The 17,017-nt window shown below is 34.4% G+C and overlaps 1 protein-coding gene across 1 annotated transcript; it reads right to left on the reverse strand.

Annotated features, from left to right (window-relative positions):
- Window positions 1-468: 468 nt before the first annotated feature.
- On the reverse strand, window positions 469-1,658 carry LOC107819631 (probable xyloglucan endotransglucosylase/hydrolase protein 7). Its single transcript, NM_001326052.1, is given in 4 exon segments — window positions 469-859; window positions 1,002-1,198; window positions 1,275-1,375; window positions 1,469-1,658. Coding segments are annotated over 4 exon segments (879 nt in total).
- Window positions 1,659-17,017: the final 15,359 nt, after the last annotated feature.

Consider the following 17,017-nt stretch of genomic DNA (forward strand, 5'->3'; position numbering starts at 1 on the left):
ATATATTAAGGCCTCTTATTAAGATATTGCTTTAGGCCTCCGATGAGCTTGGGCCGCCCTACGGTCACATATGAAGTTATCAAGCAGGCAAGAGCGCTTACAGCAAAATCAGAACTTGATGAGTAGCAATTTACTTCGAGGTTGAAAATCATTTAGACAAAAGAGGAATAAACATCACATCCTTTTCACATTTCTTAAGCAAACAAGAAGAAACATTATTGGCTCTCGTACAGTGTACAGCAAATACAAACAACATCAATATATATATTACAGCAATAAACATCTGACTTTTTCCCACTCCTTAATCTTAGTACTCATCTCACGTTCACAATATCACCGAGCATCCAGACATGAGCATGACTGTCCATATCAATACAAATATAACAATTTTCTTTTGTAGGGTCACATGTACGGATATCTATAAGTAGGAATGAATATGTATAAATAATTAACAGTTGATGTAAAGTTTCATATTCCAGCCACACATTCTGGTGGGGTGACTGGATTTCTGGATTTGTCGGTGCAATAATCATAGATCATGTGGTTCATTCTAACCCAGCGATATTGCCTTGCTTCCGCAGCACTGAGTTGTTGGTAATTAGCTCCTTCCCACCAATTGCGAGGATTTGAGGCACAGTTTGCTGGTCCTGGCATTGCACATCCCTCTATGTCAAAGTCCTTGTAATATGCGTAAAATGGGGATTTGCTCCAATTTATTTTCTCTAATCCACCTCTCGTTGCCCAGTCGTCGGCTTCCCACAATGTTGAGTACACTCCCATGGGTTGGAATTTGGGGAATGGAATTCCTTTTGCTTCGTTGTTCTTGTAGACTCTAATGGGTACCGCATCCACGTAGAATCTTCAATAGTATAAACAGTTTATCAGTAATATTTCCTTGCATCTGGTGAAGTAAGTTAGTCATAACTAAATTTCTATAGTTAGTACTCCATATATAACTTAAATCCTTGTTTTTATCAATTTTACAATATATGTCTACTTACACGGCGTGGTGGTGGTTCCAAAGAATGGTATAAGTGTGAAAATCAGCGGATGGATCGAACCAAAGGTTGACTCTTTGTTCCTTGTCACCTTTTCCATGAACATAAACATTCGTCTGGACAGTATACGGCTGGCCTGACCGGTTTCCCAAGAACTCGAAGTCTAGTTCGTCCCTTACGTTGTCTGTGTCCGAGTTCATCTGCAAAAAAATGTCATGCAGAATTTTTATTGAACATGAAGTCTAGTATAAAATTAACAACTCTGTTCTTACGTACGTAAAAGGCAGTGACGGTTCCAGCAGAGTCACCAGGTACGAGCTTGATCTTCATGCTAACACGTCCAAAGAGGTATTTGCTTTTGGAAGCAAACCCACATCCTGAAATAAAAGTATCAGTAAATTATCATTTTCATAACTCATGCATGGGTATGACATTAAACCTATACCAGAAAAAAAAAATTGAATTCGTGCCTGAGTTTTGGTCGAGAATAAGCTGAATGGCCCTGCCACCATCAATTTGTTTGATGTGAGAGTCGGACCAAGAGACCTTAAAGTCCTGTAAAAAAGTGGCGGGTCGTGCACTCACTGAGAATGAAAAGGTCAAGGCATATAGCAATATTAGAATTGCAGCTGAATATTTTAAGGAAGTCAATCTGGCCATTGTATTTCTGTTAATTGTATGATTATACAATTGGAGGTGTGGTGATAGTGTGAAATTTGAGAGCTTTATATATGCGAAACGATAGAGAAAACGACGAGTGGAATTCTGATCATACAGCTAATAGCTAGCCGTCCCTGGACCCTATCTCTTGTGCCAAACCCTACGTGATGATCAATTTCAGAATCATTCTTGACTTCTTCTGTCATATCAGCAGTTAAGGAAATTGTCCAGATTTTACTTTCAGGTTTATTACTGCTCTAAGTCTAAGGCAAGCTAGTAAGCCAGATGTCCTATCTAATCTACTCCTTTTGGAATGTATAGTATATACGTACTGATCAGCTCCTACCGGTACTTTTCTTTTATTCTTTCTTTTTAATGAGTTTTGACTTAAAATGCCTAAGATTAAACAAAGAAGAGCCTCATTTAACCATAAATGTTGGAGTATTACAGTATTCATGAAATACTCACCGTTTTTCAACTTTTTTCAAGTGATATTTGTATGTAAACTCAAATTTACAACTCTCCTTTTAATTTGTCAACTTTATAATATCAGCTTTTCCAAATTTCAGGGGCGTATTGTATTAATCCTTAGTAAGTTATTAGGAATTAGATTTAGATTAGAAATATATGGGGATTATCCTACGATGAGTTCTACTTTGAACTATCCAAATAGATTAACTCTTGAATGTATAAGTTAAATATGTCCTGATCGGTTTGTTTATAGGAAATATAGATTGATAAAGTATTATTCAACTACTTATCATCTCTAGAAGCAGGACAATGTAAACAATGGAATTGTAAGACGGAGCTAGAATTTTAATTTTAGGGGTTCTGGCGATGATTTCAAGTGCTAATATTCGGTTTTACGTACATTAAATATTTGTACATATGTGAATGAATTTCTTAACAAAAATATATTATTTGAACAAAAACTATTGAATTCGACGAAACCCGTATCCAAGCCTCTAACTCCACTCCTTGCTGCACATATCAATAATCCAAAATACAATGAAAAGGCAGATGATGTAATACTTTTCCCCTTTTGTTCCCTTTCGTTTTCGATCTCTTCTATGATGTATTACTGTTTATCAACTAAAATTCGTTTAGCAGCCTTTCTTAGTTTGAAGAGAAGCAATTAAGAAAAGAACTAGGATATATAGAAAAAACTACTTCCACAATATGTCGCTGAACTCCTATTTCTCTAAGTGAGGGTGGCAAGTGGGCCGGTCCCGGGCCTAAACGGGCTAAGTGGGTCAGTCCAAACGGTCCCGATCTCGAGCCGGTCTCAAATTAAACGGGTCAAACGGTTCCGGACTAAGTGGTCTTTTTGTAGGGACCGGCCCGGGACCGAACCGTTTGGTCCCGGGCTAAACGGTCCCGACCCGCGGGCTAAATAGGCTAAATGGGCCCAATAGATTTTTTTAAAAAAAATTAAATAGAAATTAGAGACAAAAGGATGTTAAAAATAATATCTAAGGCATTGCCTTGTAAATTTTATTATAAAATTATGATCTAAATTTTTTAATATTTTTTAATTCAAATTTAAAATCTAAAGACAAAAATATTATAAAGAGATATTCAAAGAAATGCCTTATAATTTTATTATAGCATTAAAAAAATATGACAATATCTTTCTTAGTCTTCCTCCCCCTATGGAATGAGCACAACAAGGTGCTAATACCATCATTGAGAAGAAAAAGAAACTAATCAAGATGTGCCAAAATACAAGTTACATAATACATACTATTTTTTGTTCATACAAGTTACATGGTATCTCTTACAAACTTCATAAATCCTTCTAGGTTCGGAGGAATTTTCGTTGGTGGTGGCGAAAAAGTAGCTTGGTCATCGCCGCTTCCATTGTCGGACGAAGCAGCATTCTCCGCAAGTTCAGCTAGCACTTCTCCGTAAGCTTTGTCTTTCTAAAAATGAGGACCTCCTAATTTCATACAAGGATTTAACAAAGCAGAAACACCATAAATAGGGGGAATAAGATGTATATATAGCTTATCGAATATAGCTTTTATATATATATATATGTATATATACTTTTTAATAGTAACATGAAAGGACCAAAGTATGGTACTTTTTAACTGGTATAAATATTGGATGATGGAAGATCAAGTTTTAGCTCAACTCAAATTACAATTTTAACTAATTTTCACTCTTAGATATATTATCCTCTCTATCGGCTAGTTACACCAGTAACATAACTAAATATAATGTCGCTTAAAATTACAACAGAAAATTTGGCAACTGGTGACCCCATTAAACGTATTATATATAATATAATACGATATAAGATTGTACATCTTTTATTCGGCTAATGGAGTTAGCAGCCCGCGGGCTAAGGTTAGGATTTACGCACACAGCTCCTGAAACCGTGAAAGTTTTCTATGTTTGCATTTTCTCTTCTTTTCTATTCCTAATTTGTTAGTATTCTCTTTGAAAGGTCTCTATCACAAAGAGTGGTCATCAACTAACAAAGTTCATTATTGCAACATTAGGTGCCATTAATAACATTTGGTGTATCCAATGTTTGTATGCCCAATCATGCATTATTGCTCCTCGTTCGTTGACGACCTCTAAATCTTGTGTTTGAGATGATGAAATGTTTTCGTTTATAAAAGAGTTATTACCCTAAAACCCGCCTAAACTATACAAGTTTTGTCAGCTGCCTACCTAAACTATCACATGTCCCCGAAAACCTCCTAAATTATATCTCTTTTTATAATAAAACTCCCTCGTCGCATTCTTACTAGTGCGTGTAATACACTCTCCAAATTATTTTTAAAATCTGCCACGTGACAATCTACATGAATATTTATTTATCTTAATTTAAAAAACAGACTTAATTAAGATTTTAATACTTTTCATTATATCATTATAAAAAATTACATGGTAAAAATAAAAAAGGGAGCTAGGGTTAAAACTAGTGGGTCAATTGTAAAAAACTCATTTTCTCTTTGCTCTTATCGGAGAATTGCTACACTAATCTCTCGGTAGCAATTTTCTCCATTAATCTTCGTTCTAACCTTGATTGCTTTGTCTATTCTTGCTTCCGTTCGAAAATTGGGATAAAAATTAGAGTTTCTGCTCCTAAATCAATATAGAAAATTGAGTTTTGATAGACCTAAATTCTGAAGATTGTTGAAAGGAGATACCTAAATTGTTAAAGAATATAGCTACACACAGGTCCTATTTCTTTTTTTTCTAATTTTTTGAAATGCATTAAACCTCATGCTCTACAAATACTTGAAAAGATGTTCCTTCTTTCAAATAAAATTATGTAAAAAATGAAGGATGAATAAAACGAGAAAGATAAGAAATAAAATCAGAAATAATTAGAGAGAGAATTTCGTATTGATTCAAATGAAGAAATGGAGAAGAAAGGCGAAAAAATGGAGAAGAAAGATTTAAAAAAAAGAAGAGGAAAGAAGGTGAAATATAAAGAAAAAGAGGAAAAAATAAAAAGAAATATAAATTTTAAAAAAGAAGGGCTAATTAGTTGTTAGACATATCATTTTAATGCTTTTTTTTTAGTCTCCACCTGCTATTGGATGATTTATTACACACATTTTGTCACATAAGCGACGAGGGGGTTTTACTATGAAGAGGGATATAGTTCAGGGTATTTTCGGGGACATGCGATAGTTTAGGTAGGCAACTGACAAAAGTTATATAGTTTAGGAGGGTTTTAGGATATTGATGTCTGGGTATAATTATATATTTTTAGTGCATTAATTACCTTACATTTTAGTATTCTAATGCTAAATTGTACTATTTTTGTGCTTAATTGAGTTTATTTTATGTGTAGGTACTTTGGAGGTGAAATTGGGAGCAAAGTAGAGATTTTATTTGTATTTTATACATTACAAGAATGGATTCATGATTATTTAATTATTGGATATATAATGATTAAAGTTTAATATTACAAAAGAAGACAAAAGAAACAATTGCAAAAAAATAAAAAGTTTAGTAGAAGAATGAGAAACGAAGCAGATTGAAAAGTTAGGCAGCATTGAAAGAACGCCCAAGAAAACGTGAAACTTACTGGATTTAGCGCCAGGGCCAGCGCCTAGCGCTGCCCTGGACGCTCGATGCGGGGACTAGTTCTATTTTATCCGGGACTTCGTTATTTCGGCCCTACACACTCCCAACTCGTATAAAAGGGGTCCTAAACCTATTTTGGAGGAGATGATATTTTTTTTGAGAAAAACACAAGCACAGAGCCGTCGTGGAGGCCAGAATTCATCAAGTTCCATCTTTCTCCCACCAAACTGAGTAATTTTTATATTTTTTTGTATGATTTATTGTTTGGCTACCATGTCTATGTAGAGCTAAACTTCACGTTCTAGGGTTGTGGTTCTTTCATGACTATTGTTATTCGGATATTGATTTTGCCTTCTTAATTTGTCATATTAGTTTATTTATTCAATCTTACGCTTAATTATTTAATTGCTTAATCACCAATTGAATACTATCTACGAATCTAGAATTGAACTCGAAAGTGGAAATTCTAGATTGCATATAGGATTGAGTAGAGCAAGTTCTTGAACTCGGGCATCGGGGAACGGATTCGTGGTTAGGATAGACATATACCTAATTGCCTTGCTTGGTTGATTTACAGGAATTATAAATGCGTTCTTGTTGATTCTAACTTCATAGACATATAGGCGTTAGGTTAGCTTGAATAGGCGAGTAAGAACTCGACAGATTCTTATGAGCAATATTAACCCTGTCAACCAATAAGCTAGATAAATTAGTCGATCAATTCAATTGAAGAATACAATAGGATTGTTAGATAGACCATAACCCTAGATCGTTTTCATTACATTGATATCATAAAAATCTGCTCTTTCTCTGTTCAAAGTTCATTATTTATATTTTTTTATTTAATTAGTTTAGAATCAAATATTTTTAGGTTTAATTCTTGTTTAGATAATTAGGATAGTCTAATTTAGTTAATAGTTAATCACAAGTCCTCGTGGATTCGATATCCGATATTTAGTCACTTTATTACTTGACGACCGCGTATACTTGCGTGTACGTTTGGCCGCAACAAGTTTTTGGCGTCGTTGCGTGGGACTTAGAATTAGCTTATTTTCTAGATTAGACTTTTACTTTTATCTTTACAAGTTTTTTTCCTTTTTGTAAATATTTTTATTTTATTAACAATTTGATCTTTCTCTTAGTGTGTTTCTAGTTCTTTCAACATGACATCTGGGGATGAAATATCCGGAGGTAAGGTTATTGATGAAGACGCTTGGTTGACGGAAGACTTTTATGGCCCGTCTTTTTGGGCTTGTCATGACTTGAACTCTGGGAGGTCTGAATTTGAATATGGGAGTAAGGGTTGGTATTGGGACGGATATTCTCGATTAAGGGAATATGCGGAACGACGTTGTCTTCTAACAACGTTGGTGAGTAACTGGTCTAAGGAGAGAGATGAGCTTGCACATAAAATTAATAATTTTGGCTTGGTTGTGCATAACTTGGATGCATATTTGAGTGCAAAGGTTGATGCGTGTAACGCCCAACAATTTAATGATGAGTTGTGTGAAGGTGAAAAAAATATTCTAGACCAAATTGAGGAGCTAAAACAAGAATACCAATCATTAGACCATATTTTTCTTGATGATGCCAATGTTGAGAAGAGTGCTCTAGAGTCATATAAGGGAGTAGATAACATTAATTTAGGAGACTTGAGTATATGTATATACGAGAATGTAAATAGTAGTATAATTCATGAGTTAGGGCGCATTAGACCTCACTCCAATCATTTTTTCACATTGTGGTTAAATAGTGAGATAGTAATCGAGCCATCTGAGTCTATAGGGGAGTCAAAGAGTGAGGATGAGAATGCCTATATTCTTGAATTTGTCGTGCCTGAGAGAAAAAATTATATTTCTCATTTAAAGGCCGAGAAGTATAGAGTGAAAAATTTATTACTTGGCCTGTTTATTTTTGTATCCCCACCAAAGAAGCATAGCCACAGACTGGATGCCTTGTTAGGGGTACAATTCATAAGTTCAAGGTGAGGTAAAAAGTGGTTCAAGTCGTACTGCGACGTTAAATTAGGCTCTTGTTGGGAGGCAATCCAACTTTACTGCTTTCTTTTATTTTTATTTATTTTATTATTTTTATTATTTTTGTAGTGTTGTTTTATTTTGTAGGATTATGAGCATAGAAAGAAAGTTATTGGAAGTGTGAAAAAGCAAGTCAGATTATTGGAACTAGTGTGAGATACCCGCACAAAGGACGATGCCTGGGGGAAGTCTAAGTACCTCGTGAGCCGCTATTGCTTCGACCTTTGGCCTACCAGGAAGTCTCTTTTACCCTCTTATTATTTATAGTATGCATTGAGGGCATTGCAAAATTTTAAGTGTGGGGTGGAAGATTCTCTATTCTTTCTATAGTATTATATTAGTATATTGTTAGTTTCTTATCTTTTTATTGTTAGCTGGCTTCTTATTTTTAATAGCATAGTTAGTAGAATTAATGGTGTAGTATAGTAGTAGTAGTAGTTGTTGTTTTAGTACCTTAATTAAAAAAGATAAAAATATAAATAAAAAAATAGAAAAAAAATTGAGAAAAAATTAAAATTTTATTTTTGGACTTTTCCCGACGATGGATCTCCTAGACAATTTTCTTGAGGGATTAAAGTCTAAACAAAAAAAAATTAAAAAATAGAAAAATCCAAAAACATGTTTTTTTTTTTGTAGCAATAATCCCCCGTGGTTTTTCTTTATGCCTCAGTTCTTTTTCATGGGATGTAGTTTGAACCGGGTAATTTATTTTCCTTTTAGAGTAGATTAGAGTTTAGAAAATAAATGGAAGAAGAAATATAAGATTCCCAGGGGCTCTTGACTTGTTTGATAGTAGCATATGTTTGAAAATATTATTTTTGATGATTGTATGAACATGAGTGGCTAAGAACCCTATTGTTCTAGGGTCATGGGTATACATGAATGTTGATGTTTGAAGTTTAATTTGACGAAGTTGATTTTATCATATTGGGTTGTTTATTTAATTCTGTTTTTAATTATTTTGCTGAGTAGCTAACAGTGAAATACTATCTACGAATCTAGAGTTGAACTCGAAAGTGGGAACTCTAGATTGCATATAGAATTAAATAGAGCAAGTTCTTAAATCCGGGCATCGGGGAAAGGGTTCGCAATTGGGATAGACATATACTTAATTGCCTTGCTCGGTTGCAATACAGGAATTGTAAATGCGTTCTTGTTAAGTTTAATTCCATAGACATATAGGTATTAAGTTAGCTTAAATAGGCGAGTAAGGACTCGACAGATTCTTATGAGTAATTTCAACCCTGTCAATCAACAATCCAGATAAATCAATTAGTTATTTTAAGCTAAGAATGCAACATGATTGTTAGATAACCCGTGACCCTGGAATATTATTTCCTATTGATTGTTATTCAAAACTATTTAAGTGTTGTGTTGATTTCTAGTATTTCATTACTTGATAGTTTTTAGGTAGTAATTAGAAAATTATCTATTTTATAAGAAATCGCTTGAATCAATAAGCTATTTGAGTTTGAATTAGTCAAAAGTTAATCATAAGTTTTCGTGGGAACGATACTTTATTCATTACTCTATTACTTGACGACCACGTATACTTGCGTGAGTGTGTTTGGTCGCAACAAGTTTTTGACGTCTTTATAAAACTATTTTCTAGTATTTGGTTTTGTTGAATATTATTTAAATTTCGATTATATAAAAATGGGGAAATGATTTCCTCACTTAAACTAAAGGTGAAAGCTAAGTCATTTTCCTTTTGCAAACATCTTAACTTTTAATTCATTTTACTTGCTTCAACAAAATTCAAAAACTTGTCAGCCTTCATCCACAAAAAACTATCTTAATAACCTATCATTCATTTTGTTCAATTACTAATTAGTATTACCTTATTTTATGCTCAAATAAACATTAGAAAGTGTGCTAGAGGAAGGAGCTCAGATGCAGCTATATACAGTATGTCACTAGCCGCTTGTGTTTACTGTTTACCAGATTTGGATTGAACGAAATGCCAGAATATTTCAAGCTATAATAGTTAGGAAAGTCATATAGGAAGTCTTTTATAGAGGATCTATGAGAAGAGTAGGCTAGCTAAGAGTCTAGATAAGTTAAATTTTTACCTTGTCGGACTCTGGCACCACAGTCGTTGTAGTAATGATTGAAGGTAACTTTTTAGTTACTGCAGACTGGAGATGTCACTCTGCAGTTTTTTTTTTTACTTGTGCATATTGCAATTGGTAATGAAAACTTTTATTTAACAAAAAAAAAACATTAGAAATTGATCTAAAAATAATTTCCAACGGTATCATGAAAAACATTACCATGTTATACCAAACATATAAGGGTACCTAGCTTTGTGTCTATTTGACGCTACAAAGGGGAAGCCCTATGTAACGAAGGGATTCTCGATCGCTCTCATCCTAAAATTATACTATGAAAGATATTTTTTTCACATATTGCAAATTGTTGTATCGCTTGGACTAAGAAAATTTTAATGTAATGACAAATACAGTTCAAAAATTGCTTTATAGCATATAAATTTAATTCACACATATTACATTCCTGAATTTCCGGTTTATCCAAACAAATAAAAGCATCAAGCATAAAACCATGAGTCATTTTTGTAGAGAATTAATGGTAAGTTACACATTTGGTCGCTCGATAAAAAATAACTATATTTGTAAGTATACAAAAAATATGTATAATATAAATTAATGCACACCAATATATATATTATCGCGTATTATTTTCTGAAACGATTATACTGTATAGTCCTCTCAATGAATTAATGCTGTCCCGATCTCTCCACAGTGGCCATTGGCTGTTAAAAATTTGAGACGGCCCCAATAGGCTGCTTATCTGGATATTGATGGTAGGCCCAATATGAATTTACCACACACAAATGAGCCCATACTATCTCTTTCGTAAACACTGGAAGTCCAATAGGAAATTGATACTGACACGCTGTCATAGGAGCGCCAATAATAATATTAGTAACTATCCTAAATATTTCTTACTGAATTATCAAATTGGAGACTACAGGACAACAAGATCGCTATTGAAATCGTACTGTAGAGCTGGGAAACTCTTAGGGAATTATTTGAATTCCCAACCACTGAGTTCCACGTGGCACTGTTAAGGAACAAACCACGTTTTTATTGAAGTTTTATGCCCTAACAACAGCACCGTTTCTTAGTCGCAGTCACAATCGCGAAAGACAACTGAAGGAGACTGCAGCAAGAGAAGAAAATTACAGAATTTTGGCTTTGAATTGAGACTTAAGACGGTGGGCCAAATAGATAATGGATTTGTTCGGAGAGGAACTAAATACAGAAGGGGCAGAGCTAGAAACTCGATTACGGATTTAACTGAACACAATAGTTTTTGCTTAAACAATATATTTGGGTTAAGAAATTAATTAAATATGTACAAATTTAAATTTAGAACCCACTAATTAGCATTTTAAACTGTTCTAAAATTCAGAACCCATAAAATTAAAATCCTGGTTTCGCCTCTAAAATACGGAGGAGTCCATTCCGATGAGTTTGACGCTATAACCATGTATTTTGAAAAGGTCGTGAGTGATACTAACCTCTCCCTCTCCCCCCCAAGTGAATGAGCTGATGCTGTTCAATATCTACCCGTAATGCGTGAACCAGTGCCCTTTTCTTTTGTACTAATCAACTATATGAAATATAGAAAAGAAGGTCTTCAATCTTCACACTTATGCGTGTTTGGAACATTTTGAGGTCAGCTTTGAGTGGTTGATCAATTGGATTTACTTTTGAAAGTTCTTTTTTCATTTTTTTTATAAATAGACTACTTTTGATAAGCCATTTTTTGGTTTCTTTTGAAACTCTTCGAAATAACTACTTCTAGAAAAAAAAAAAAGAAATGTTGAACAAAAACGATCTTTCTAAAGTTAAGGCAGCAGATCGGTCGGCTGCGGGACGGGGCCGGGAGCAGCAGTAGGAGAAGCGATAAGCCCTTCAATCTACTCCTCAAAGCAGGAATGGAGGGCCGCTTTCTTAATAATTCAAATAGATAGTTCTGCTCACATCAAGGGAAGCTCTTCATTAACTGAGAAGCTCATTGGCTCGCCTTTGACTCTAGCCTCTCATTTAACTCGCTACTTCGTTATTAGGAATATGACGGAACGAAAGACCAAGGAAAGAAAGAAGAATACACCAAAATGCAAGTGCTGCACCAAACACTGGTGGTTGTTTCTTGTTGTAAGTGAATGCAACGAAAAGACCTCCCCGCTGGCTGTATGGGCGGGTTGTCCCTCGCTGCTGCGTTCTTTTAAGCTATGGATTAAAGGAACAAATGTAGTTGAATGGAACAGCAGGCGGGTTACACGTTCCACTGTGCCGAGATGTGAGGTGCAGGTGGTGATGATCACCCCGGGGTATGCGCTAGCGCCCTTGACAGGCACTCCAGAACCCGCCAACGCTCGTGAAAACCCGGGTCGGTCGGTCCTCCATTCATCCGACCGGAGGTATGGATAACGAGGCCACCTTCACAACCTTCAGAACAATACATTTTTGTTACCACGAGATATATTGGCAGCCGCCGATCATTTGATTGGGCTGAATGATGGAAAAGAAGAAAAAGTTATCACACAATCGCTTGAAAAAAGCTTTTTTTGTCCAACTAGATTCTAAAACTAGTAATTTCTATTAGGTTCCACATTTTATCTTTCCCTACTGCCCCATCCTTGTAGCTAGATTTTGTCCACTTGTATTCTACTATATCTGCTCAAAGTTGATCGGGTTAGATTAGTATTTCTTCATTTAAGGGTTAGAATAAATGTAACTCAACTCGTCTAAAATGTTAGACTTGGTGAACTACATTACTACTCTAAATCAATCCATAAGAGAGTAAAAGCAAGAGTGTACGTGTAGTGAATAAATATATAAGTGGTTTTGAGTTGGATGAGTTAAACTATGACCTACTACACCTATTATGATCCAAGTAACTCTTGGGTGATTGGGTAATGATAATTGAATCTTTTTTCGACAAAAAAAAAAAATACTACTTCTATATGGCGGAATGGAAAGGGGAGGAAAATGTGGACAATGAAAGCCTAATTGGAACCGGAAAGATTTTTCGTAACCACTAAACGATACCTAATTGCCAAGGGTCTATCAAAAATAATTTTTCAGAAAAGGTAAGTGTAAGGTCTGGGTACATACTACCTTCCCTAGATTCTATTTGTGACTTGTGAGATTAAACTGGATTTGCTATTATTGTTACACCTATGAGCATTTTATTTTAGCTTGTCCAAATTTGTCTTAATCTGCCTAATTGAACCACTTAGGCGTAATTATGTGTTGGTATGACCGTCTTTATTTGATAATCTTAGCTTATGAGGCAGCCTATTTGTAATTTATGGTGCCAACTGCCAAGTTGATGAATTTCCAGCGATTTCAATTTATGCAAAATATAGAAATATTTAATTTATTTTTTGTTACAAAATTTATCTTTATAACTTTTCTGCAAAAAGACCCTTAATTCAATGTCCATTGGTGAAATGATATCCACCGAATAGACTACTCGCGATCCCTCTTTTCTTTTTTCTTGCTTTGTAGGACTGACCTAAGAGTGTCAAACAGGTGGGTCGGGTTGGATATGGTTCGGGTCGAAAACGGGTAATGAAAAAATAGATAAATTATTCGACCCGACCTATATTTAATTCGGATAAAAAATGGGTTAACCGATAGATAGTATGGGTAACCATATTATCCATGACTTCTTGAATATGAACACTCTTAGGAGAATTCCTAGTCTCCCAAACTTAGAGGCTTTATAAATGTAAAAGTTAAACTCATTAGTTATCCATTGGTTATCCATTTTCTAAATGGATAATATGATTCTTATCTATATTTGACCAATTTTTAAAAAGTTCATTATCCAACCCATTTTTTAGTGAATAAAAAGTTTATTATCCAACGCCGAATAAAAATTATAAAAAATTATAAATACTACTTAATGACTATCTATCTATCTATCAAGTTAGGTATGTAGGCACGCTTAGACAGGTTTAATATTCAGTTACCCTACTTCTGCTTATTATAGAGGATAGATTTGACCATCTAACAAAGTTTCAATATGTATTATTACCTCATAATAGTGGGGAATCAGCTGGCTCTATATATGTTTTGCTTTGACTGCCGCGGTAAAATTCACATGCCATGGTGGATATAGCTCTCGATTACGGATTCATTAGACCCCTAATTTTAAAAGTAAATAATTTTAATATCAAAAAGTCTTAAAGGTCAATTTCATCATATTTAAATTTTGGATTTACCTCAATAATATGTGCAGAAAAACCGACCTGAAATAAATTGTTGATGGCATCTCAATAACAGTGCGAGGTTCCATTCTAATTCTATCTTTTCCTTCCATTTAATTTCCTTTACTACTCACTCTCCTATACCACATAGGCCAACAATTAGTAGTAGAGAACAGAAAGAAGTAGAGAGAAAATGAAAAGAAAGAATGTCAAGTTAATATCAGTTGAGACAATTGAGGAAATAAAGACAGACAGCACACGATGGGAAAGCTAAGTGTGAACTGTCAAAGTTTGTGGTGTTATTAGTAAACTAACAGGTACGTTGTCAACATCGTTTTTGTGTAATATCTAATGGACTCATTTACTCTGAATAGATCTCAAACAGTGTTTGGATATTGAGTAGGCTCGTCTCATAGAAGGCCTTCTGCCTTCTAGCTAGGCCTTGCAATTTGCAACCCTTCCTTATCCTCTCACCCCCTCCCCTCCATTATTGGCTTCAAATTTTATCCCAATTCCTTCAACCAAACGTCTAAGTGATGCCTACTAATTCGACGACAAAATTCTAAAAAGACTCATCTTCAAGAAGCTAATCGAGTAATCAAGACGTCACAACTCCTACAACGAGTTTGAATCACTCTGATTTTATGACCCATTCATGTACAATTTCATAGAGTTATTCAGTTTGAATGTTGCATGATGAACATAAGCAATATGACGGAATGGAAAGACTCAAAATATAAAAGATCATAAAATATCAGACCTTTCCTTTTTCTTTTTTGTTCTCTTTTGTTAATTGTGTGGGAAAACAGCAAAAAAGAAAAGAGAAAAAGAAAAAGAAAAAAAAAGAACTCTTTATCCAATTGTACGATCTATTTCTAGGCTTCAAAAGCTTATGATTGAATGATCCAAGACCAACTACAATTGTGAAGAATGCAGTGGGTCGATGGCTTATTTACATTGTATGGCCATATTCTTAGAAGAAATTCAAAAATAGCCAGATTTACAAGTGGTCATTCAAAAATAACAACACTTTCAAAAGTAATCGAATTTTAGCCACTTTTCATATAAAGATAAATCTGAACAAAAACACTATTCAAAATCCGAAAAATACTCCAGTATATTATACTGGAGTTCCAGCATAAGTATACTCGAAATCCAGCATATTATACTGGAGTTCCGGCATAAGTATACTGGAACTCCAGCATAATATAATGGAGTTCCAGCATAAGTATACTGAAACTCCAGTATAATATACTGGAGTTCCAGCAAAGTATACCGGTCCAGTATAATATGCTAGAAGTTCATACACAGGTGCTCGAATCTCCAGTATATTATGCTAGAACTTTCCGCGCGTTAGAGTTCCAGCAGAATATGCTGGAAGTTCATACACAGGTGCACCGAACTCCAGTATATTATTCTGGACCGGGTCTCTGTTGCAGCAAAATAGTGATTATTTTTCAGTGACTTGACAAACGCTGGCTATTTTTGAATGACCAGTCCGAAAACTGACTAGCCCGTGCTATTTTTATCATATTCTTCTGTTGGGTCTCTGGTCTTGTTTAAATAAAAGGATGGGCTATTCAGACATAACAGTTCGTTTGATTTGGAAATGTAGAGATCTTCAGAAAGAGGGCTGAAATTAAAGTTTTGAAATTCAAAAATTGAAAAGATAACCAGCGTTTTGGGTTGATCTCTAACATCCGAAACTAATTCCAAAACCAATTGGCATATGGCCAACCACACCTAAAACTTAAAAGTTATAGTAGTTTTTTTGTTTGGTTTCAAAAATTATTGTGAAATCAAACATGGGATAACCTATATAATATGTTGGGATAAATTATCGGCTAAACAGAAGCAAATGGATTTGGCAGATTCGCAACCTTGAGTTTGGGCATAAGGCCAACCACACCTAAAATTTAAAAGTTATAATAGTTCTTTTTGTTTGGTTTCAAAAGTCATTGTGAAATCAAACATGGGATAATCTATGCAATATGTTGGGATAAATTATCGGCTAAACAGAAGCAAATAGATTTGGCAGATTCGTAACTTTGAGTTTCGGCATAAGGCCTACCACACCTAAAACTTAAAAGTTATAGCAATTTTTTTTGTTTAGTTTCAAAAGTCATTGTAAAATCAAACATGGGATAACCTATACAATCTGTTGGGATAAATTATCGGCTAAACAAAATCAAATGGATTTGGCAGATTCATAACCTTGAGTTTGGGAATAAGGCCAACCACACCTAAAACTTAAAAGTTATAGTAGCTTTTTTTATTTGGTTTCAAAAATCATTGTGAAATCAAACATGGGATAACCTATACAATATGTTTGGATAAATTATCGGCTAAACATAAGTAAATGAATTTGGCAGATTCGTAACCTTGAATTTGGGCATAAGGCCAACCACACCTAAAACTTAAAAGTTATAATAGTTTTTTTTGTTTGGTTTCAAAACTAATTGTGAAATCAAACATGGGATAACCTATACAATATGTTGGGATAAATTATCGGCTAAACAAAAGCAAATGGATTTGGCCGATTCGTAACCTTGAGTTTGGGCATAAGGCCAACCACACCTAAAACTTAAAAGTTATAATAGTTTTTTTGTTTGGTTTCAAAAGTCATTGTGAAATCAAACATGGGATAACCTATACAATATGTTGGGATAAATTATCGGCTAAACAGAAGCAAATGGATTTGACAGATTCGTAACCTTGAGTTTGGGAATAAGGCCAACCACACCTAAAACTTAAAAGTTATAGTAGTTTTTTTTGTTTGGTTTCAAAAGTCATTGTGAAATCAAACATGGGATAACCTGTACAATATGTTGGGATAAATTATCAGCTAAACAGAAACAAATACATTTGACAGATTCATAACCTTGAGTTTGGGCATAAAGCCAACCACACCTAAAACTTAAAAGTTATAGTAGTTTTTTTTGTTTGGTTTCAAATGTCATTGTGAAATCAAACATGGGATAACTTATAAAATATATTGGGATAAATTATCGGCTAAAGAGAAG

The sequence above is a fragment of the Nicotiana tabacum genome, chromosome 17 (assembly GCF_000715075.1).
Source record: "Nicotiana tabacum cultivar K326 chromosome 17, ASM71507v2, whole genome shotgun sequence".
Taxonomy (NCBI): Eukaryota; Viridiplantae; Streptophyta; class Magnoliopsida; order Solanales; family Solanaceae; genus Nicotiana; species Nicotiana tabacum.